This window comes from Geotrypetes seraphini, chromosome 4, assembly GCF_902459505.1.
Source record: "Geotrypetes seraphini chromosome 4, aGeoSer1.1, whole genome shotgun sequence".
Lineage (NCBI taxonomy): Eukaryota > Metazoa > Chordata > Amphibia > Gymnophiona > Dermophiidae > Geotrypetes > Geotrypetes seraphini.
Genome location: NC_047087.1, coordinates 297,707,107 through 297,730,406, shown reverse-complemented (window position 1 = coordinate 297,730,406; position 23,300 = coordinate 297,707,107). Strand labels below are relative to the sequence as shown.

General features: G+C 48.9%; 1 protein-coding gene across 1 annotated transcript in view; it reads left to right on the top strand.

Moving 5' to 3' along the window:
- Nucleotides 1-23,300, top strand: part of COL17A1 (collagen type XVII alpha 1 chain) — a 204,586-nt gene that overhangs the window by 140,477 nt on the left and 40,809 nt on the right. Inside the window, exons 40-44 of the mRNA XM_033943541.1 lie at nt 2,758-2,817; nt 6,082-6,108; nt 6,215-6,259; nt 11,823-11,891; nt 16,262-16,309. Of these exons, the coding sequence (XP_033799432.1) occupies nt 2,758-2,817; nt 6,082-6,108; nt 6,215-6,259; nt 11,823-11,891; nt 16,262-16,309 (249 nt within the window). The remainder of the gene's footprint in view (nt 1-2,757; nt 2,818-6,081; nt 6,109-6,214; nt 6,260-11,822; nt 11,892-16,261; nt 16,310-23,300) is intronic.

Below are 23,300 nucleotides of genomic sequence, written 5' to 3'. Positions count from 1 at the left end.
TAACTGGACATTTCCAGTGAAGTTACAACAGTATTGGTTGGTTTTTTTTTTTGGTTACAAGGGAGGAGAGGTAGCTGGATTAATTCCGGAAGAACTTGCCAATTGGATATTAAATTGACTGTACGTTACTGTGTGATATAACAAATAGATCACAGTTAGAGCACAACCGAGTGGAGAAATACTGCAACAGAGGATTGAGTGGCTCGCCCAGGGTCACAAGGAGCAGCGTGGGATTTGAACCCACAACCTCAGGGTGCTGAGGCTGTAGCTCTAACCACTAGGCCACTCCTTCCTCCAGTCTCACGGGGGTGTCTGCTAGGAGTGACAGGTGCCATTATTAGGACGGTGCCTGCAAGTACAGGAGCAGAGGAGAGTTATTCCAGTCGTGGTCATTGAAGATTAGCCCAGGGGTGTCAAAGTTTCAAGTTTCAAGTTCAAGTTTACCTTTATTTGATGAATCGCTTATCAAGATATCTAAGCGATGTACAGTTAAAAAACCATCAGAGTATGGTAATACAAATTAGGTTACAAGGTCACTTAAAAGACAGACATACATTTAATTTACTAAATTCATTTTTAGGACAAACGAAGATTGACAAACAAGAAAGGGTGGGAAGGGAGGGGAGAAATTACAATCTTATTATTTGTTAGAGTTTGACATCAAAGGATAAAAACAAATTATCGAGGGCCGCAATCCAGTCGGGTTTTCAGGATTTCCCCAATGAATATGCATGTGGACATTTAAGTACGTCACAGGTCGTGTCGAGGTGGAAAACGACATATTCTTTCCTAAGGGACCTTCAGTCACAAAGGGGCACCCGCTCAAACTCAGAGGAGGGAGATTTGGTGGTGACACCAGGAAGTATTTCTTTACAGAAAGGGTGGAGGATCACTGGAACAAACTACCGGTGCAGGTGATCAAAGCCACTAGCATGCTCGACTTTAAGAATAAATGGGACATCCAGTGGGATCTCTACGTGGGTCGAGCAGCACTCTGACTTAATGGGGTGGGACAGTGGAGTGGGCAGACTTGATGGGCTGTAGCCCTTTTCTGCCGTCATCTTTCTATGTTTCTATCTATTAGCATACAATGAAAGCAGTGCATGCAAATAGATCTCATGCATATTCATTGGGGAAATCCTGAAAACCCGACTGGATTGCGGCCTTCGAGGAGGGGCTCTGATACCCCTGGATTAGACTGAGATCTGAGGGTCTGGGAGAGGCCATAGGGGATGTGATGGGGCTTAATCTCTTGGCCACATAGGTTTGAGGAGGTAACCTTGGGGGAGTACTGGGGGAAGGGGAAAAGAGGAAGGAGAGGGGCTAAGGGGTCTCCACAGCACCATGCATATTTGTGGAGCTCCAGCCACATTAAGGTGGCATCTGGGAGCATCAGGCAATGTGTTAGAGCAGTGTATCACAAACTGTGTCAGGTATGCCGCGAGATGCTGGGGAGAAGGAGAGGTACCGGTGCCAGATGACTGCCTACAGGATGTGCCTCTCACGGCAAGCAGCACATCCTGTAAGCAATCAGCCAGCGCCAGTGCCTCATCTTCTCGCCGTGCGTCTTCCCTGCCAGCATCCCCCCCCAACTGCCAACTGGCGACTCAGGAGGGCCTTTGCCCATGCGCGACATCGATGTGATGACATCACGCATGTGTGTGATGTTATCGCATTGACATTACATACTTCTGGGATGCCTCAAACCACAGCCACTACGTTTAGTGAGCCACGGCTCAACAAAGTTTGCAGGATACCTTGTTAGTAACTATACCTCCCCCCACATACATACACACGCATAAGAACATAAGAATAGCCTAACTGGGTCTGACTAATGGTCCATCAAGCCCAGTAGCCCGTTCTCATGGTGGCCAATCCAGGTCACTAGTACCTGGCCAAAACCCAAAGAGTAGCAACATTCCATTATCTCAGAGTAAGCAAGATTCCGGAACCTCAAATAATAGCAACATTCCATGCAGAATCCCCAAAGAGTAGCAAGATTCTAGAATCCCAAAGAGTAGCAACATTCCATTATCTCAGAGTAAGCAAGATTTCGGAACCCCAAAGAGTAGCAACATTCCATGCTACCGATGCAGGGCAAGTAGTGGCTTCCCCCATATCTTTCTCAATAACAGACTATGGACTTTTCCTCCAGGAACTTGTCCAAACCTTTCTTAAAACCAGCTGCACTATCTGCTCTTACCACATCCTCTGGCAACGCGTTCCAGAGCTTAACTATTCTCTGATTGAAACAAAATGTACTCCTATTGGTTTTAAAAGTATTTCCCTGTAACATCATATTCCTTTAGTGCAATGACCTTGACACAATGTCAGATCATGTGTTCCTGCTCTTACCAGTCTTGCACGTCATTTTAAAATTGTTCTGTAATTGCAGTGGCATTTAGCATGCTTCATTTATAAGCAAGCCTGTTTTTTCGAAGGGCTACTCAGGGATACTGAGTACCAGCACCTTTTCCATCGCTTGATAAAGATGACGCACGGTCCCCAAGTATTAACTCGGAGCTGCTTTTTCATGGATTCTGGGTCTGGTTGTGGGGAACCCGTCTACTGTGAGGTAGGGCCCTCAGTGATCACCCCACTCCTGAGGAACAACCTGGTATTTCAGGAGCAGCACCTTTTTTTGCTAAGAAAATATCTACTGGCAAGAAGAGATTGAGGGTGATGAAAAGGCATGTGATGCTTCATTACAGGACAGTTATTTTGATCTCATGCTATGGGTTTGTTTGTTTTTTTCAGAAACCTTCTTTGCTGGACCCCCAGGTCCTCCTGGACCACGTGGCCCTAAGGGCGATCAAGGTGAGACTCTACCAACTCCTACCCCTGGTGAAAGTGGAATGACATAGGGTCATTTTATAATAGGGCGCATGGCTTAAGTGGGCAGGAAGGTATATAAATTTTTTAAATAAATATAAAGACACATAGGCATTTAGGTAACGATTTTTATTTATTTGCATTATTTATATCTCACACAAGCTAAGCATTAATGAGTTACAGTTAAAAACATTCATAATCATTCCAGGCATATAAAAACACACCATAACACAAACAATGTCATATTCAAAAAACAATTAAGTTCTCTCCAGATTTTATACCCTGTGGCATAGCGAAGGAAGTTTGCACCCAGGGTGGAAGCGCTTGGTATAGCCATATTAGGTCCCCCCCCATGCATCCTTTCCCTCGCCCCCATTCCTGTACCTCTTCAAATCTTCACTGGCCACAACCAACATCTCTTAGCCACTGCTCGTGCTGGCCTCATCCTTCCCTCTAATGTAGGGTTACCAGATTTTCCATTCGGAAAATCCGGACCTCTTAGACCCGCCCCAAAGGCCCGCCCAGTTCCACCCATCCACACCCCATCATGCCCCAGTTCTGTCCTAGCCCCGCCCCCCTGCTGCCTGCTCTGGTCAGGCTGGAGGGCATCTGCACATGCGACGCAAAGATGTCACGTGCATATGTGTGATGTCATCGCATTGCCCTCCTGCCCAACGGCGATTTTGAGGGAGACTTTTCAAAACCCGGACAAAGCAGGACATGTCTGGGGAAATCCGGACGTCTGGTAACCCTATTCTAATGTCACTTCCTGGTCCAGGAAGTGACATCACAGAGAGGGATGAGGCCGGTTCGAGCAGCGGTTAAGAGATGCTGCATGCGGCTGGTGACGATTTGAAAAGGTCTAGGGGCGGAGAAGGGTGCATGGGGAGAGGGAAGAAGAGAGGTGCCCCCGCCAAGGCAGCCCCCAGGGCAGTACGCCCCCCTGCACCCCACCACTATACCATCTCGATGTCTTCCCTAATGTTCATATCCTAATACATTTTTCTTCAGCTCATTGTGTTCATATCATATTCGTTAGCCCCAGGCATATGCTAGCTCCAACAAATAACATTTACAGCTCTTTTTAAAATGCATCCGTATTCTGTATTACTCAGTTGCAAGGGCCGCGTATTCCATAATATTGGCCCTATTACTTTAAAAATTGATATCCAATATTCCTGCAGTCTGATAATACAAAAGGATGGTACTTCTAACCAAGACCTGGAGGCATCTTAGTGTTCTGTCTGGTTGATAAATTCTCAAGTTGGTCGCAATAATTAGCACAAATCCAGCATCAGTAGCAACTAGACTGAAGGAGTAAACATTAAATCTGCTCGAGAGCAGGTGTTTTTGTCTGCATGTAGAGCAGGGGTGTCAAAGTCCCCAAAAGGCCGCAATCCAGTTGGGTTTTCAGGATTTCCCCAATGAATATGCATGAGGTCTATTTGCATGCACTGCTTTCATTGTATGCTAATAGATCTCATGCATATGCATTGGGGAAATCCTGAAAACCCAACTGGATTGCGGCCCTCGAGGAGGGACTTTGACACTCCTGATGCAGAGTATCGAATCATGGGATGTTTCGTCATGGTTACGATGACATAGCTGTAATGAATCATCCTATCACAGGGAGGCTGGGCTTCTGAAACGAGCAGCTGAAAGCTCCGACTGGGCCTCCCTGCCAGCCACCGCCGACCGCTTGCTGTGAAGAGAAGCTCTGGCAGCAGCTTCCACCCCCCCCCCCCCACCCAGGGTCCTATCCGCGATGCAGCTGAAGAGTAGCTCCGGCCTGGCACGCTTCCCGGCCTCACTCTGCGGCCTGCTGCTCACCACCCCATGTGGCCTCCCCCTTCACCCTGTAGCCTGCTGCTAATTCTGGAAGTATTGTGGGGGCATCACGGTATAATTTTGGGAGGGTGTGGGGGGCATCACCCCCCACATGCTGAATCGGATTCATCACAGCCAGTTCATCACACTGAAACGGCCGCAATGAACTGGCCATCACAAAACGGTCGCAATTAATTGTCTTAGACCCCTAACCAACTAAGTTAGGGGCAAGCTCAGACAGAGTTAGGGTGGAGCGCCAACTTAGCTGGTTAGCAGAGATATTCAATCCAATAACCAGCTAAGTAAGCGCATAAATTTAGAACAGGGAAACAGCTGTCCTAACTTAATGCACTGAGTTAACAAGCACAGGTTTGAATATCAGCCCGTGCCTAGTTAATTTCCATTTTAGTTTGCATACCTGGATATTCAATGTAGAAACATAGAAGATGACGGCAGATAAGGGCCATAGCCCATCAGGTCTGCCCACTCTACTGACCCACCCCCAAGTCTACTATCCTAGGGATCCCACTCCTGGTGACAGGTTCCCTTGGCTTAACCCTCTAAGGGATCCCACATGGGCATCCCATTTGCTCTTAAATTCTTGCACTCTGTTTGCCTCGATCACCTGCACCGGGAGTTCGTTCCAAGGATCAACCACTCTCTCGGTGAAGAAATATTTCCTGATGTCACCATGAAATTTCCCGCCCCTGAGTTTGAGCGGATGCCCTCTTGTGGCTGAGGATCCTTTGAGAAAGAGAATCTCTTCTTCCATCTCGATACAGCCGGTAATATACTTAAACGTCTCGATCATGTCTCCTCTCTCCCTACGTTCCTTGAGTGAGTACAGCCGCAAAGTTTTCAGCCTTTCCTCGTATGGTAGACCATCCTGTTGGCACCGACTCTCAGCATGGAATATTTAGAGTTAGGTCAACCCATGGCTGTAATTAGGGGGCTGAATATTACCCCCTTAGATTTTGGCATCGTTTTTAACCGAAGATCGACTCGCTTACTTCATGCTTTTGCCCACCTTCTGACCAAACTGCTGCTCCGTTGAAATCGGAGTTGGGGCTGGGGTGGAAGAGGCAGAGGGTCCATGCCAGGATTTCATTTTGAAACCCCCAACACAATTTTTACCCCATTTGCAATAGAGAAGGGCATGGGGACAAAATTTTCCCCGTCCCCGCGGGATTGAAAAGGACCCCCTTCTCCCCCCCTCCACCTCCCACTTTTACACCCAGTGCAATAGGGTTCAATGCTCATTAAAGAGAGGGAAAATTAGTAATGAGAACTGCATTGGAAAATGCAGTTAAATGGAATCCCCCTAGACCTGAATGTTGCATTATAATGTGATTGGGCAATTGAGCTAACCAGAATGGTGAATATAACACCTCAATGCTAATACTCTTATCTTCCTTTTTATAGGTGAACCAGGGCGACCAGGATTCCAAGGTAAATGTGGCCTATAGCACGGAATTTCAGTGAAAATGACTGAAGCACTCTTCCTTCCTGTAGCAGTCAGGCTCACGAGTCATGTGATTCTGTTTGGTTTTCACAGGTGAACCTGGACAGCCAGGCCTCCCAGGAACCCCAGGGCGTGAAGGTCAGTTCACTTTTTCCTGCTCTTAATAAAGGGTGTAGGTTTGTAAACTGGGACAGCGCTACAACCACATGGAACCTGCCAGAATTGTGCCATAAGAATATAAGAATAACCTTACTGGGTCAGACCAATGGTCCATCAAGCCCAGTAGCCTGTTCTCACGGTGGCCAATCCAGGTACCTGGTAAAACCCCAAAGAGTAGCAACATTCTAGAATCCCAAAGAGTAGCAACATTCCATGCAGAATCCCCAAAGAGTGGCAAGATTCTAGAACCCCAAAGAGTAGCAACATTCCATGCTACCGATCCAGGGCAAGCAGTGGCTTCCCCATGTCTTAATAACAGACTATGGACTTTTCCTCCAGGAATTTGTCTAAAGTTTTCCTAAAACCAGCTATGCTATCCGCTCTTACCACAACCTCTGGCAAAGCGTTCCAGAGCTTAACTATTCTCAAAGTGAAAAAAGTTTCCTCCTATTGGTTTTAAAAGTATTTCCCTGTAACATCATTCCAGCAAATGCATGTGGGTTACCAGATTTCCTCTTTAAAAAAAAAAAAGAGGATACCTGGTCCCAGCCTGTTCTACCCCAGCCCCACCTCGCTCTGCCCTGCCCCCACATGAACACACATGTGTTGAAGCCCTCCAGATGTGGCCCCAAGCTCCTGGCCTTCCACAACCTGGATAGACTGCTGGGTTTTGGAAATCCCATCAGGCATCCGGACCGTCTGGGTTTTCCCGGACGTCAAGTAAACCTACCTACGGGTATTTTAGAAAAACACTCTGCGTTAGCTAAGCCCTTTTCAAAATACTGCTGGAACTAAGCACATCCTGATGTGGATTTCTTAGTTCCAGTCGCCACGTTCTTTGGAAAACCGGGCTCTACACTGGTAGGACATGTCGTGTTTTCTAGCTCATCATCTCAGTGCAAAAACTCCAGAGCAATACCAGGTGCGGCCATACAGAGCACAAGTGAGGCGGGGGTGCAAAAATTGTTCCCTGTACATTGGGCTAGATTCACTAAGGGCACAGATCCAATCCGATCCGTGAGGGATCCAATCTGATCCGTGTCCAGGGGGCTGGTTCACTAATCGCCGTCATGCAAATAAGGGCGATCGGAATCACGCACCCATCCGACCGCTGAAATCGCTCTATAGCGATCCCAACGCATGCGCAGACCATCTGCAGAGGGTCTGAGCATGCATATAAGAGCCGTGACTTTTTTTTTTTTTTTTTTAAACTTTTACTAGCTCAGCGAGCCCATGGTTTTAACCCGTGGGTTAAAACCACAAGCTTGCACTGCGGGGGAAGGTCAGAGTAAGGAGCAGGAGAGCAGATTATGGGGCAGAGAGTCGGGGCAAGGAGCAAGAGAGCAGATTCGGGGAGTCGGGGCAAGGAGCAAGAGAGCAGATTCGGGGAGTCGGGGCAAGGAGCAGGAGAGCAGATTCGGGGAGTCGGGGCAAGGAGCAAGAGAGCAGATTCGGGGAGTCGGGGCAAGGAGCAAGAGAGCAGATTCGGGGAGTCGGGGCAAGGAGCAAGAGAGCAGATTCGGGGAGTCGGGGCAAGGAGCAAGAGAGCAGATTCGGGGAGTCGGGGCAAGGAGCAGGAGAGCAGATTCGGGGCAGAGCAGGGCGGCAGGAGAAAATCAAGGCAGAGAGTCGGGACAGAGAGCTGGAAAGATGGCAGGCAGAGCAGGAGATGGCAGTTGGAAAGCTGTGAACGACTGGTCCCCAGCAGTCACTTGTTTGTGATCGGCCAGCCCAGTCAGTGTTGCAGGGTTTTTGTTTGTGAATCGCTGCCTGCCATCATTTCAATGCCGTTCCCCCTCATTTGCATGCGTGGATCGGAGGATGATCGGGACAGAGGTTAGTGAATCGGGTTGGAGGGAAATCAGGTCGCAAAGGGGTCGCAAACCGATTGGTACACGATCGGTTTGCTTAGTGAATCTAGCCCATTGTTTCTTTGGTGCAGTGAGCAGGGCAGGGGCACCAGGGGTGTGCCACATAGAGTTCGATTCTGGCTTGGTATGGTCCAGAAAAACCTTTCAGTTACAGGGTTTTACATCTGACGGAATATAGACTACAGGTACCAGTCATTGATAAGCAAATTAACCCCTGTGCCCTTGAATGGTGGATTACAAAGAAATGTATATTGGTAGCAGAACCCGGTATGTGTCACGTAAAGGACACGTAATGCACTGTGGTATGTCAAATCTAACCTGTAGACCAGGGGTCTCAAAGTCCCTCCTTGAGGGCCGCAATCCAGTCGGGTTTTCAGGATTTCCCCAATGAATATGCATGAGATCATTTGCATGCACTGCTTTCAATGCATATTCATTGGGGAAATCCTGAAAACCTGACTGGATTGCGGCCCTCAAGGAGGGACTTTGAGATCCCTGCTGTAGACTGTCTGTGTGTCAAGTTAGAAACATAGAAACATAGAAATGTTTCTATGTTTCTAACTTGACACACAGACAGTCTACAGCAGGGATCTCAAAGTTAGGATAAAACTTGCACAGGAAAACTTGCTCTGTAAGGATTAACTATGGCAAAATGTAACCAGTAAACTGTTTATTATGTATATTAGTATTAGACCCCTAGTATGCGTCAAATTAGGATAAAAACGTAAACTTGTAGTGAAATTAGGGCAAAAATCCAGTGCAAACCGTAACCTGTTAACTGTATGTTTTTACTTGTAACTCATTCTGAGCTTTTTGGGGACAACGGGGTAGAAAGCGAATTAAGTTAAATGTAAGACGAAAAGGTGGAAAGATAGAGTCGCATAAGGAACTCTTTACAAAGCCAAGCTGTGGACAATCACTGCGTTGCATAAACAGCCACTGGATGGAAGATGAATAGATTCTGAGGGATATTTTGTAGGACATAGAAACATAAACATAGAAACATAGAAAAGGATGGCAGATAAGGGCCATAGCCCATCAGGTCTGCCCACTCTACTGACCCACCCCCAAGTCTACTTTCCTAGAGATCCCACTCCTAATGACCGATCTCCTTAACTTGACCCTCTAAGGCAGGGGTCTCAAAGTCCCTCCTTGAAGGCCGCAATCCAGTCGGGTTTTCAGGATTTCCCCAATGAATATGCATGAGATCTATGTGCATGCACTGCTTTCAATGCATATTCATTGGGGAAATCCTGAAAACCCGACTGGATTGCGGCCCTCAAGGAGGGACATTGAGACCCCTGCTCTAAGGGATCCCACGTTGTTGGCCTCGATTACCTGCACCGGGAGCTCATTTCAAGGATAAACCACTCTCTCGGTGAAGAAATACTTCCTGGTGTCGCCATGAAATCTTCTGCCCTTGAGTTTGAGCGGATGCCCTCTTGTGGCCGAGGGTCCCTTGAGAAAGAGAATCTCCTCTTCCATCTCTACACGGCCGGTGATATATTTAAACATCTCGATCATGTCTCCTCTCTCCCTACGCGTGCGCCTGAGACTTCCCCCCTCTTCTATTAAACTGCGCTAGCAGTTTTTAAGCGCAGAGAGCCGCGCAGAATGGCCCGCGCTGCTCCCGACGCTCATAGGAATTCTATGAGTGTCGGGAGCAGCGCGGGCCATTCAGCGCGGCTCCCTGCACTTGAAACTGCAAGCGCAGTTTAACAGATGAGGCCCTTTGTTTTAATGACATTACAATAGGAGAGGAAGGCTTTTCACTTTGTTCCAGACGCTGGGGAGACCTCAGCAGGGGACAAGAAAAAAAGGATTGCTCCTTTTTCGTCTATGGAATACATTAGGATAACTGGTTACTTGCTGGGCACAAAGGGTGACTGCAGTGGCTGCCATCTCGCAGGTCAGTCTCAGGCAGGCCTTAAAGAAAAGGGGGGGGCACTGAAAGCAGTGGCGTAGCGAGAGGGAGAGGCACCTGGGGCAGTGGCCTTGTCTCTGCCCCCTCCCCCGCTTCTTCCCCAACCCCCCTATTTTGCGCCTGCCCCCTCTAGTTTTTCATTGCCACGACGTTGACGTGCGACCGCACCGGCTCTCCCTCTGACGTCACCCGGAAGTGGCGGCAGCGAGAGCCAACGCGGTCACGAGGAGCACGTTGACATTGTTGCTCGCTGCGGTGAGCAACGAGAGGTCCGGGGGAAGGGAAGGGGGGCAAGCGTGCAAGGGGAAGAGGCGGGGGATGGAAAGGAGCAGGGGGCAGGCACCCGAGGCGGACCGTCCCCCCCTTTCCGCCCCTTCCTACGTCACTAAAAGCAACAATTGCCATGGTTGCTTGGATTACAGCAGAAATACGACTGAAGTAAGCCGCCTGTTAATTTAGCTGTTGCCTCTAAAGCCAGGTTCTCCTGTGATCATTCTGGCAGGACCTGGAAGCCTAAGGGATAGGCCTCGATATACTGCTTTTTCCATGTGGTTACCATCAAAGCCGTTTGCGTATATTTTTGGACTGGTACTTGTTTTGTACCTGGGTCAATGAAGTGTTACGGCAAGCGACTTGTCCAGAGTCAGAAGGCGCGGCTGCGGGAATTGAATTCACAACCTCAAGGTGCTGAGGCAGCTGCCCTAGCCACTAGGCCACTCCTCCACTCCATTGGTCTTTAGAGCCACAGGAGAAAGCGTACTATCAGTTGGCTGAATATTTGCAACAAAACCACTTCATTTGCTGATGAGTGGCTGTTGTGTATGGGCAGGTGTATTAGGACTAATTAAGTTCAGATGTTTCACAGAGGATGATGTAGCTTGGGGATAAGCCAAATACTGTTTTATAGCAGAAGCAGGCGAATTTGAATAGAATCCAGAGTCCTATTCAAATTCGCCTGGTTCTGCTATAAAACAGTATTTGGCTTATCCCCAAGCTACATCATCCCTCACTTCGCCCTGAATCACAGCATCAAGGATTCCCGCAGAATCCAACTCTTCGCCTACCCCTCCCTTGAACTTTGCCACTCTAAAAAATTCCTCGACAAAACCCTCGCCTTCCAAGCCACCAAGCTAAACCCATGGTTATCCCAAATGGCCCTCAAGGCCCCCAACTGCCTCGGCTTTAGAAAACTACTCAAAACCCGCCTCTTCCAAGACCAGGATCCTAACGCCCCTTCTACCTAAACAACCCCTCTCCCTTCCTTCCCTCACCCCCTGGCAACTTTGATCAATTTGATATTGAACTGCTTGTAACCCCGTTCAATTGATGTAAACCACTTGTAACCTTGTTTAATTGATGTGAACCGCCTAGAACTCTTCCGGGTATGGCAGTATACAAAAATAAAGTTATTATTATTATTGATGCACTCAGGCTGCGGTAGAGAGGTGATTTGAGGGGGGAGGGCGCAGAAGAGTTGAGTGACTGACTCTGTTCAAGAGGACCTTTTGCTCCAAGCAGTCACCCAGGGAGGGATCTTAGTATGGGAGTCAGAGGGAGAGGGAAGGACAAAATATTTGCATTCTTAAAATGTTCTTAGTAATATTTCCTCCTGTTGGCAATTTATGCAGTTAGCAGCGAGATTTATGGATTGTACATTGCCTGGATCTGAACAAGGTAATTGCAGTGCTTTGAACTGAAGCTAGCATTTTGTGCTCGTATGATTACAATTCAGGTTACTTGCTTTCAGGTCAAGTAGTAATTGGACCCATGGGGCCCCCTGGCAATCCAGGCCTTCAAGGACCACAAGGAGAAAGAGGTTAGTGAGAGAGCGAAAGTAAGTGTGGCAACATAGGAGCCAACTAGAAAATGGCACAAGGACAAATTTTTCCCCGTCGGAACCCGTTTTCCCATCTCGTCCCAGAGCGTTCTTTTCCTATCCTTGCCCCATTCCTGCAAGCTCTGTTCTCATCTGCCTAAGCTTCAAACACTTTAAATTCATAAGTGTTCGAGACTTGTGTGGTTAACGCAGAGCTTACAGGAATGGGACAGGGACAATGAACATAAGAACATAAGAATTGCCGCTGCTGGGTCAGACCAGAGTCCATCATGCCCAGCAGTCCGCTCCCATGGCGGCCCATAGGTCAAAGACCAGTGCCCTGACTGAGACTAGCCCTACCTGCGTATGTTCTGGTTCATCAGGAACTTGTCTAACTTTGTCTTGAATCCCTGGAGGGTGTTTTCCCCTATAACAGCCTCCGGAAGAGCATTCCAGATTTCTACCACTCTCTGGGTGAAGAAGAACTTCCTTACATTTGTACAGAATTTATCCCCTTTCAACTTTAGAGAGTGCCCTCTCGTTCTCCCTACCTTGGAGAGGGTGAACAACCTATCTTTATCTGCTAAGTCTATTCCCTTCAGTATTTTGAATGTTTCGATCATGTCCCCTCTCAGTCTCCTCTTTTCGAAACGTATGGGGACGAGAAGGAGACATTGAGTTCCGACAGGGAAATATTTGTCCCCGTGTTATTCTCTGGAGCCAACTGTTCAAAATAAATGGGGGTGCTAAATCCAAAGGAAATGTCCCTTCCTTGGAGTTTGCTCAGTATTAGGGGTGCTCAAGCACCCACAGAGCTGGCTCCTATGGCTGGTGAGAAAGTGAAAGTAAAGCATTTCTTCAGCCAGTAAAGAGAGTTCAGTTTTTCTCAGTTCTTGATGCAAACTTTACCTAACTGCCAACAGCATTCTGACCCTCCATATAGGATATATATACTCAAGTTTCACGTTTCAAGTTTATTATGGATTTGATTAATCGCGTATTCAAAATTCTAAGCGATGTACAAAGCAGTAAAATAGTAAATTACAGGTATCGAGAGGAAACAAACCAAATAAATACAACTGACTTGACAAAACATATGATACAAAAGGAAAAAATAGGTGAAGAAATACAAGTTAAAGATAGTAAATAAGACGAGTAAGGGGAAAGCAGTGAGCTTCAAGGAAATTAAGAACTAAGCTTCGGTTGATGCCCTTAATCTAATTTTCTCGTTGGTGCATCTAATCAAGTTTTCTAGTTGTCAAATGCATCTTTAAAAAGAAAGCATTTTAACTTGCTCTTGAATCTGTCTAGATTAAGTTCTTCGCGTACGTGAATTGGGAGTAAATTCTAAATTTGGGGGGGCTGTGACGGAGAAAATGAATTGCCGCCGTGTATTTATGGTTTTAAGTGAGGGAACTATTAATAGATGTTGGCCAGTAGACCTGAATGGTGACGGGATAATCGCGCGCCAGATGCCAGCGCGCCGACAATTCGGCGGAAGACAGAAGCGCGCGGGGGAAAAAATAATTTTTAAAGAGCTCCGACGGGGGTTTGGGGTGGCAACCTCCCCACTTTATTGGTTAGTGTTCGCGCTGCTGTTGCGGGGTGGGGGGTGAAACCCCCCCACATTATAGAGAAAATGGAACTTTTCCCAAAAAAAATCAGAAAAAGTTCCGTTTTCGCTATAATGGAGGTTTCCAACCCCCCGGATCCCCCTCCAACAGCAGCGCGAACACTAACCAATAAAGTGGGGGGGGATTGCCACCCCAAACCCCCCGTCGGAGCTCTTTAAAAATTACTTTTTCCCCCGCGCGCTTCTCTCTTGCGCTGAATTGTCGGCGCTGGATTGTCAGCGCGCTGATGTCTTGCACTCCACTGTCTATGAACCACCTGAGTAATCTTGGAGAGGAATAGGGAATCAATAGGATATACAGTGGTACCTCGGTTTACGAGTGCACCAGTTTGCGAGTGTTTAGCAAGATGAGCAAAACATTTGCAAAATCGGTGCCTCGGAAACCGAGCGCACTTCGATTTGCGAGCACCCCCCCGCGATCCGGCACCCCCCCCCGCCACCATCGGGCCCCCCCCCACCGCAACCTGAGGTCCCCCCAACCCACCCGAACCCTCTTCTTACTTTGCTGTAGCCTCCACAGCGGCACCAGCACCGGCACCAGCATGTCCTGTGAGTGGTGCCGGTGCCTGAAGATCTGCTTCCTGTGCTGGGCCTTAAGCATGTGCGCATGCTCAAGGCCTGAGAGTTCACGTCAAACATGAACTCTCACGTCGAACGTGAACTCTCAAGGCCCAGCACAAGAAGCAGATCTTCAGGCACCGGCACCACGCACAGGACATGCTGGTGCCGGTGCTGCTGCGGAGGCTACAGCAAATAAGAAGAGGGTTCGGGTGGGTTGGGGGACCTCAGGTCGCGGCGGGGGGGTGCCCGATGGCAGTGGGGGGGTGCCCGATGGCGGCAAGGGGGGTGCCCGATGGCGCGGGGGGGTGCGGATCACGGGGGGAAGGGTGCCTGTTCGCGGGGGGGCCTTCGGGGGAGAGCAATGCCGGTTCTCGTGGGGGGGGGGGAGCAGCGCTGCTGGCCTCGGGGGGGGGAAACCTATCAAAGCGAGTTTCCATTATTTCCTATGGGGAAACTCGCTTTGATAAACGAGCATTTTGGATTACGAGCATGCTCCTGGAACGGATTATGCTCATAATCCAAGGTACCACTGTATATACCACTACTAGTTAACTCTTCTATAGCGCTGAAGGGCTTGTGCAGCACTATACATTTCAAGTTCAAGTTTCAAGTTTATTATATATTTGATTAATCGCTTATTCAAATTTTTTTTTTTTTAATTCTTTATTCATTTTCAAAATTACATTAAGTGTTAAATATATTCATTCACATTAACAATAAATACATCACTTACAAACAATCATTGGCACATCACATAAATTCTTATCCCTTCCCCTTTCCCATCCCTCCCCCCATATATTCCATTATCATATAAAACATGTAATAATAAAATTCCCCCCTCCCTACACCTTAAATTGACAAATATAAGGGAAACAATTTCAATTAATCTTTACAATATTTTGTTAATGGTTTCCACACATCCTGAAATTTCTTAAAATATCCCCGTTGTAATGCAATAAATCTTTCCATTTTATAGATATGGCATAAAGAGTTCCTCCAAAAGTTATAATTTAATCAAATTTCTAAGCGATGCACATATCTTTAAAAATATATACAATTAAAAGGGCATCAACACAGACAGATTAAACAGACTGTATATGCACGATAAGGACTAACAGTACAAATATGTTGAAGCAAAAGGAAAGGATGGGTAAGAATTACATATTGCTGATAGAAAAGAGAACAATTATGGTAAAAGACAATAGGGAGGGAATAAACAACGAACCTTAAAGAGGTTATAAAGATGGAATGAACTCCCAATTAGACTGTTTTAGGTATCAAAGGCACCCCAGAAAAGAAAACTTTTTAATTTGCTCTTAAATTTATCTAGATTGTTTTCTTCTCTGAAGTAAATGGGGAGGGCATGTCAAGGGGGTGCCCATGACACTTAGTTGTCCCACCTCTTTGCTAGCAAATACATATTATATTAAAAATTCAGTAGCCTATTAAGAAAATCCTCAAGATTCCTCTCTCTTTCATTCTGGTAGGAATACTAGAAGACAGACTTTTTTGAAATTTTCTCCGATATCGTAAGTCGACAAAAAAGAACTCAACTAGGTGAAGCAGTGTAGGGCAGTGGTTCCCAACCCTGTCCTAGAGTTACCCCCAGTCCAATCGGATTTTCAGGCTAGCCTTAATGAATATGCATGGAGCAGATTTGCATGCCTGTCACTTCCATTACATGCAAATCTCCCTCATGCATATTCATTAGGGCTAGCCTGAAAACCCGATTGGTTTGGGGGTCCACCAGGACAGGGTTGGGAACCACTGGTGTGGGGGTTAACGTCCATCATGTAAGCACATGTGCCCAGTTATCGAATTGGCCTCCGTGGTTTTTGCCTCTGGGGAGTTTGTCCCACAGTTTTAGAACTGGGAAAAGCAAACAATTGATTTCATCATACCAGCAATCTCACTTCTTTCAAGACCAAGATGTACCCTGCAGGCATCGCACCGATATGTGCAAAACCATGACTATAAAAATTGAAGAATGGACTCGGGAAAGGGCATCGAGAAGCATAAAGGTAGAAGAAATATCAAACTTGGCTAGCAGAGAAAGGAGAAGAAGCAGTGAAATCCCAACCAGAAAATTTGATGTTTTGAAAACTGGAACTGGTATTGTTGCTTCTAAACTACCTATTTTGTCTTCCCACTAATGGAAATTCTCTTCTTTGCTTAGGCGAAGCAGGTGTTCCAGGGGCTCCCGGCATCCCAGGAGCAGTACGAGGTAAGATGAAATCCCCTGATATTCAGCTGGTGGCAGTGGTGGTGGTGGTGGTGGTGGTGGTGGTGGTGGTGGTGGTGGTGGTGGTGGGGGGGGTGTTTCATCTGTCGCCGGCACTGAAACCAGAAAGAACATAAGAATTGCCGCTGGTGGGTGAGACCAGTGGTCCATCGCGCCCAACAGTCTGCTCACGCAACGGCCCCCAGGTCAAAGACCAGTGCCCTAACCGAGACCAGCCTCACCTGCGTACATTCCGGTTCAGCAGAAACTTGTAAAGCTTTGTCTTGAATCCCTGGAGGGTGTTTCCCCCTATAACAGCCTCCGGAAGAGCATTCCAGTTCTCCACCACTCAATGCTGGGCCCTATGTGGACTCCAGCATTGAATTTGTGTTTGTTTGGAGGTGGGGGGGGAATTCAAGCCAGCTAGCACATGCTCACTTAAGTCATTATTCAAACGTAAATGGCCGAGGATTAGTGAATAAGAACGTAAGAACATAGGAATAGCCTTACTGGGTCAGACCAATGGTGGCCAATCCAGGTCACTAGTAGCTGGCCAAAACCCAAGGGGTAGGAACATTCCAGAATTTCAAAGAATAACAAGATTCCGGAACCCCAATGAGAGCAAAATTCCAGCGCTGAGATTGTGATGTCATAATGCCTCATTCCACAGTGCCTCGGAACCAACCTCATTAGTGATGTTACAATGGCTTAATTGTTCTATACTTGGTTCACGTAAAAATAGCCTTACTGGGTCAGACCAATGGTCCATCAAGCCCAGTAGCCTGTTCTCATGGTGGCCAATCCAGGTCACTAGTAGCTGGCCAAAACCCAAGGTGTAGCAATATTCCATGCTACTGATCCAGGGCAAGCAGTCCTGCTACTTTGTGTGATCCTGCTTATTCTCTAAAGCTGGTCATGCTTCCGACATTTATTTTATTAATTTAATTAGTCAATTTAGTAGCCCATCCTCCCAGAAGTGCCTAGAACAGGTTACAAGTTTGCATACATAATAAAAGTTGACAATGAGAGAGTCGGCAGAGTTTTCTGGAAGCGTTAGGAAGAAAGAGTTATCTAAAGACATCAGATAGAGTAAGCACAGTATTATCCCAGGACAAGCAGGCAGCATATTCTTTACGCATGGGTGACGTCACCGACGGAGCCCACGGTACGGACCTTTTTACTAGAAAGTTCTAGTTGGCCGCACCGCGCGTGCGCGAGTGCCTTCCCGCCCGACGGAGGAGAGCGTGGTCCCCAGTTTCTTCGTTTCCGCGGAGCGAAGAAGACGTGCGTTTTTCAACTCCGATTGAAATCCTCTTTTTGCCTTCCCGCTCGCGTTCTTTTTTCGTTTTATTTACCTTCGGGTTCTTTTTTATTTCATTTCCAAAAAAAAAAAAAAATATTTTCTTTTTGTTTCGTTTTTTGTCTTTGCCCCGGCGGGGCCTGCTGTCACGATCCAGGCCTCGGGGTTTGATTTTGCGGAGGCCGTGTTCACATTCATGCCCCCGCAGCCCGGTTTTAAGAAGTGCCAGCGGTGTGCACGCCCGATCTCCCTCACTGACCCACACAATTGGTGTTTACAGTGTTTGGGACCGGAGCATCGGGCGGACTCGTGCACCCGCTGTGCCACTCTTAAAAAACGCACTTTGAAGAATCGCCAAATCCAGCAAAGTCTGCTGTTCGGCACCGGCCCGACTATGGACTCGACTTCTTCAACTGCGGCACCATCGAAGTCGGCACCGACCACCTCGACACCGCCTGACATTACATCGGCGCCACCGGCGCCAGGTAAGCCGGCTAAGAAGCCTTCCACCCTTGAGCGCCCTCCCACCTCGGTGGCGACACCGGCTCTTTCGGCTCCACGCCGAACTAAAAAGCGCTCTGCTCCGATATCGGTGAGTGCCTCGTCATCGGCCGCCTCATCGCCGGAGCGTAGAGCGGCACCCATGGAACCAAAGCAGAAAAAAGTGGTTCCGGTGCCAACCCTGGATGACCGCATTGCGGCCATCCTCCAGGATAAGTTGCAGGAACAACTCCAAAAGCAACTTAAACAGCTCTTGCCCTCTATCCTGGCACCGCTGCTTTCGGTACCAGACCGGCCCGAGCCCCACACCGTCCAACCGGTATCCACGCCATCGGTACCTATGGACCCCTCCATGCCCATTCTCTCGGCACCGCATACCCATGCCCATGCCGAGGCCGTAGCTCTGACGACATCCGATCCTCCTCGGGACCGAGCGGAACACCGGTCTTCCCGCGAACCTGACCGGCACCGTTCTTCCCGGGACCGAGACAGACACAGGTCTTCATCCCCCGGTGCCGTCTCGGTACGCTCAGGCAAGTCTCGGTCTAAAGCTCATCATACCGAACCTTCCACTCCAGTCTCTCGGCACGCACACACCGATGTCAGAGACCCGGACCTCTGGGAGGAATCTCCCCTCGGTACCGAGGAGGATGCATCATCGTCGGACGAAGAGCCCTCGGCCCCCGATACCACATCTAAACCTGAGCAATCTTCTTTTTCAAAATTCCTCAGGGAGTTATCGGGGGCCTTATCTTTGCCTCTGGAATCTGATTCCAAGAAGTCACAGGCTTTCCTGGAGGCATTAGATTTCGATCAACCTCCTAAGGAGTTCCTGAAGTTACCCGTGCATGACATCCTACGGGAAACTTTTTATAAAAATTGGGAAAATCCATTAACTGTCCCTGGGGCACCCCGTAAACTGGATAGCCTTTACAGGGTTATCCCAATCCCGGGATTTGATAAACCCCAGCTGCCCCATGAATCTCTCCTGGTTGAGTCCACTTTAAAAAAGACTCAAGGCTCCAGTGTATATGCCTCTACCCCTCCTGGCAGGGAGGGCAAAACTATGGACAAGTTTGGCAAGCGGCTCTACCAGAATGCCATGCTTGCCAACAGGGCAAACAATTACTCTTTCCACTTTTCATTCTACCTGAAACATCTGGTAATGCAACTCTCCGCCATGCAAAAGTACATGCCGGAGCACAAGGTTCCACTATTCCAGCAGCACATCTCCAGCCTGCTTCAACTTAGAAAATTTATGGTGTGCTCCATCTATGACTCCTTTGAGCTCACCTCTCGTGCATCTGCCATCGCTGTGGCCATGCGCCGCCTGGCCTGGCTCAGGGTCTCTGATCTGGATGTCAACCATCAGGACCGACTAGCCAACGCCCCATGTATGGGAGACGAATTGTTCGGAGAGTCTCTGGATACCACCACACAAAAACTCTCCGCCCATGAGACCCGATGGGATACTCTCATTAAACCAAAAAAGAAGGCCCCTCCTGCTCGGCCTTACAAACCACAGTCTTCATACCAGCGCAGGTTCTCCGCTAGGCCGCTTAACCCGCCTTCACAGCAACCTAGGCGGGCTCGCCAACAACACCACAACCAGGCTCGTGCACAGTCTAATCAACCTGCCAAGCCTCTTCCTCCTGCCAAACCTTCTCAGCCCTTTTGACTCCTCTCTCCAGGGCTTAGCCAGTCTTCCACCCTCATTGCCTCTCCCTCAACCAATCGGAGGCAGGCTCCACATTTTTCTCAGCCGTTGGGAGGTCATCACATCGGACCAGTGGGTCCTCAACATCATCCGCCACGGCTACTCTCTCAACTTCCAGACTCTTCCACCAGACAATCCTCCCGTAGAGTCTGCTTCTCTTTCAACTCAAACCCCCCTCCTCCTGAGGGAGGTCCAATCCCTCCTTCTACTCAATGCCATCGAAGAAGTACCTCTGGAACAAAGGGGCCGGGGATTCTACTCCCGTTACTTTCTGGTTCCAAAAAAGACAGGAGACCTACGTCCCATTCTCGATCTCAGGGACCTCAACAAATGTCTTGTCAAGGAGAAGTTCAGAATGCTCTCCCTTGCCACGCTTTACCCTCATCTCTCTCAGAACGACTGGCTATGTTCCCTGGACCTCAAAGAGGCCTACACTCACATACCAATCAATCCAGCTTCACGTCGCTACCTAAGATTCCAGGTGCACCATCGCCATTATCAGTACAAAGTGCTACCTTTTGGCCTCGCTTCATCACCCAGGGTGTTCACCAAATGCCTCATTGTGGCGGCGGCCTTCCTCAGGTCTCACAACCTCCAGGTGTTTCCCTACTTGGACGATTGGTTGGTGAAAGCACCTACGTCTCCGCTTGTGCTACAAGCCACTCATCATACCATCTCTCTCCTCCACCTCCTGGGGTTCGAGATCAACTACCCCAAGTCGCATCTGCTTCCCACGCAGCGCCTTCAGTTCATTGGAGCAGTTCTCGACACCACACTGATGAGGGCGTTTCTCCCCTCCGACCGTCAGCGGAACCTGCTCCGCCTGTGTCGTCAGGTGCTCCTTCATCACTCCATCTCTGCCAGACAGATGATGGTCCTCCTGGGCCACATGGCCTCGACGGTGCATGTGCTTCCCCTGGCACGACTCCACCTCAGGACACCTCAATGGACTCTGGCCAACCAATGGTCGCAGACCTCGAATCTTCTTTCTCATCCCATCTCTGTGACATCGTCTCTTCAGCAATCTCTACAATGGTGGTTGAACTCCTCAAATCTTTCCAGGGGCCTTCTTTTTCATCTGCCCCCGCATTCCATGACCATCACCACGGATGCCTCCCCTTATGCATGGGGAGCTCACCTGGGAGACCTACGCACCCAAGGTCTTTGGACCCCGCAGGAGCGTCTTCATCACATCAATTTCCTGGAACTACGAGCCATGTTCTATGCTCTCAGGGCCTTCCAGCACCTTCTTTGCCCTCAAGTTCTGCTCCTGTGCACGGACAACCAAGTTGCCATGTACTACATCAACAAACAGGGCGGCACCGGATCTCGCCTCCTTTGTCAGGAGGCTCTTCGCATTTGGACCTGGGCCACGGCCCGCAGTCTCTTCCTCAAGGCTGTCTACATCCAGGGCGAACAGAACTCCCTGGCCGACAATCTCAGCCGCATCCTTCAACCTCACGAGTGGACTTTGGACCCTCCCACGCTCCACTCCATCTTTGCTCGCTGGGGCACTCCGCAGGTGGACCTATTCGCAGCTCCTCACAACCATCAGCTGCCCCAGTTCTGCTCCAGACTCTTCTCTCCTCATCGTCTGGCCCCGGATGCATTCCTTCTCGACTGGACGGATCGGTTCCTCTATGCCTTTCCTCCTCTACCTCTGATGTTGCGGACTTTATCCAAACTCCGCAGGGACGGAGCCACCATGATCCTCATAGCTCCCCGGTGGCCTCGTCAACACTGGTTCTCCCTCCTGCTTCAGCTCAGCTCCAGGGATCCCATTCCTCTGCCTGTGTTTCCTACTCTACTTACACAGCAACATCAGTCTCTACTACATCCCAATCTGTCTTCGCTCCACCTGACAGCTTGGTTTCTCTCGGGCTGACCTCTTCAGGAAATCTGTCTCAGCCTGTCCGTCTCATTTTGGACGCCTCCAGGAAACCGACCACCCTCCAATGTTACCATCAGAAGTGGACCAGGTTCTCCTCTTGGTGCCTCCGTCATCATCACAATCCCACCTCTTTAGCGGTGGAAACTGTTCTGGACTACTTGCTCTCCCTGTCCAATGCAGGCCTCAAGTCTACCTCTATCAGAGTCCATCTCAGTGCCATCACGGCTTTTCATGAACCTGTCTTAGGAAAACCTCTCACGGCTCACCCTCTGGTTTCCCGATTCATGAGGGGCCTCTTCAACATCAAACCACCTCTGAAGCCTCCTCCGGTCGTCTGGGACCTGAATGTGGTTTTATCTGCCCTCATGAAACCTCCCTTTGAGCCGCTTGCCACAACTTCGCTCAAATTTCTGACATGGAAGGTTCTTTTCCTCATTGCCATCACCTCTGCCAGGAGGGTTAGTGAGCTTCATGCACTGGTTGCCGATCCACCGTTCACTATTTTTCACCATGACAAGGTGGTTCTGCGCACCCATCCAAAGTTCCTTCCTAAGGTGGTCTCAGCTTTTCACCTCAACCAGTCCATTGTGTTGCCTGTTTTCTTCCCGAAACCTCATTCACATCCCGGAGAACAGGCATTGCACAGTCTTGACTGCAAGCGTGCCCTGGCTTACTATCTTGATTGTACAAGGGCTCACCGCTTGTCCCCTCAGCTCTTCCTGACCTTCGACCCAAATCGTTTGGGTCGACCGGTCTCTAAACGGACGCTATCCAACTGGCTTGCAGCTTGCATCGCGTTCTGTTACGCTCGGGCCGGTCTGTCACTAGACGGTGCTGTCACGGCCCACAGGGTAAGAGCTATGGCCGCTTCTGTTGCTTTCCTCCGTTCCACACCCATTGAGGAAATCTGCAAGGCGGCCACCTGGTCCTCAGTTCACACATTCACTACTCACTACTGTCTGGATGCTTTCTCCAGACGGGATGGGCACTTCGGCCAATCTGTACTTCAGAATTTATTTTCCTAATGGCCAACCATCCCTCCTCCCTCTTTGTTAGCTTGGAGGTCACCCATGCGTAAAGAATATGCTGCCTGCTTGTCCTGGGATAAAGCACAGTTACTTACCGTAACAGGTGTTATCCAGGGACAGCAGGCAGATATTCTTACGTCCCACCCTCCTCCCCGGGTTGGCTTCTTAGCTGGCTTATACTAACTGGGGACCACGCTCTCCTCCGTCGGGCGGGAAGGCACTCGCGCATGCGCGGTGCGGCCAACTAGAACTTTCTAGTAAAAAGGTCCGTACCGTGGGCTCCGTCGGTGACGTCACCCATGCGTAAAGAATATCTGCCTGCTGTCCCTGGATAACACCTGTTACGGTAAGTAACTGTGCTTTCTTGTAGTGAAAGGACAAATGTGACATAAGTGTAAGGATAATTAACAGTAATATGACAATCCTGACAATTACAATTCCTGCATAGGTGTTTCAAGTTTATTTCGATTTGATATAGGGCTCCTTTTACTAAGCTGCGTTAGGGCATTAATGAACGGAATAGCGAGCGCTATAATGCCGTGCGCACTAGACGCTAA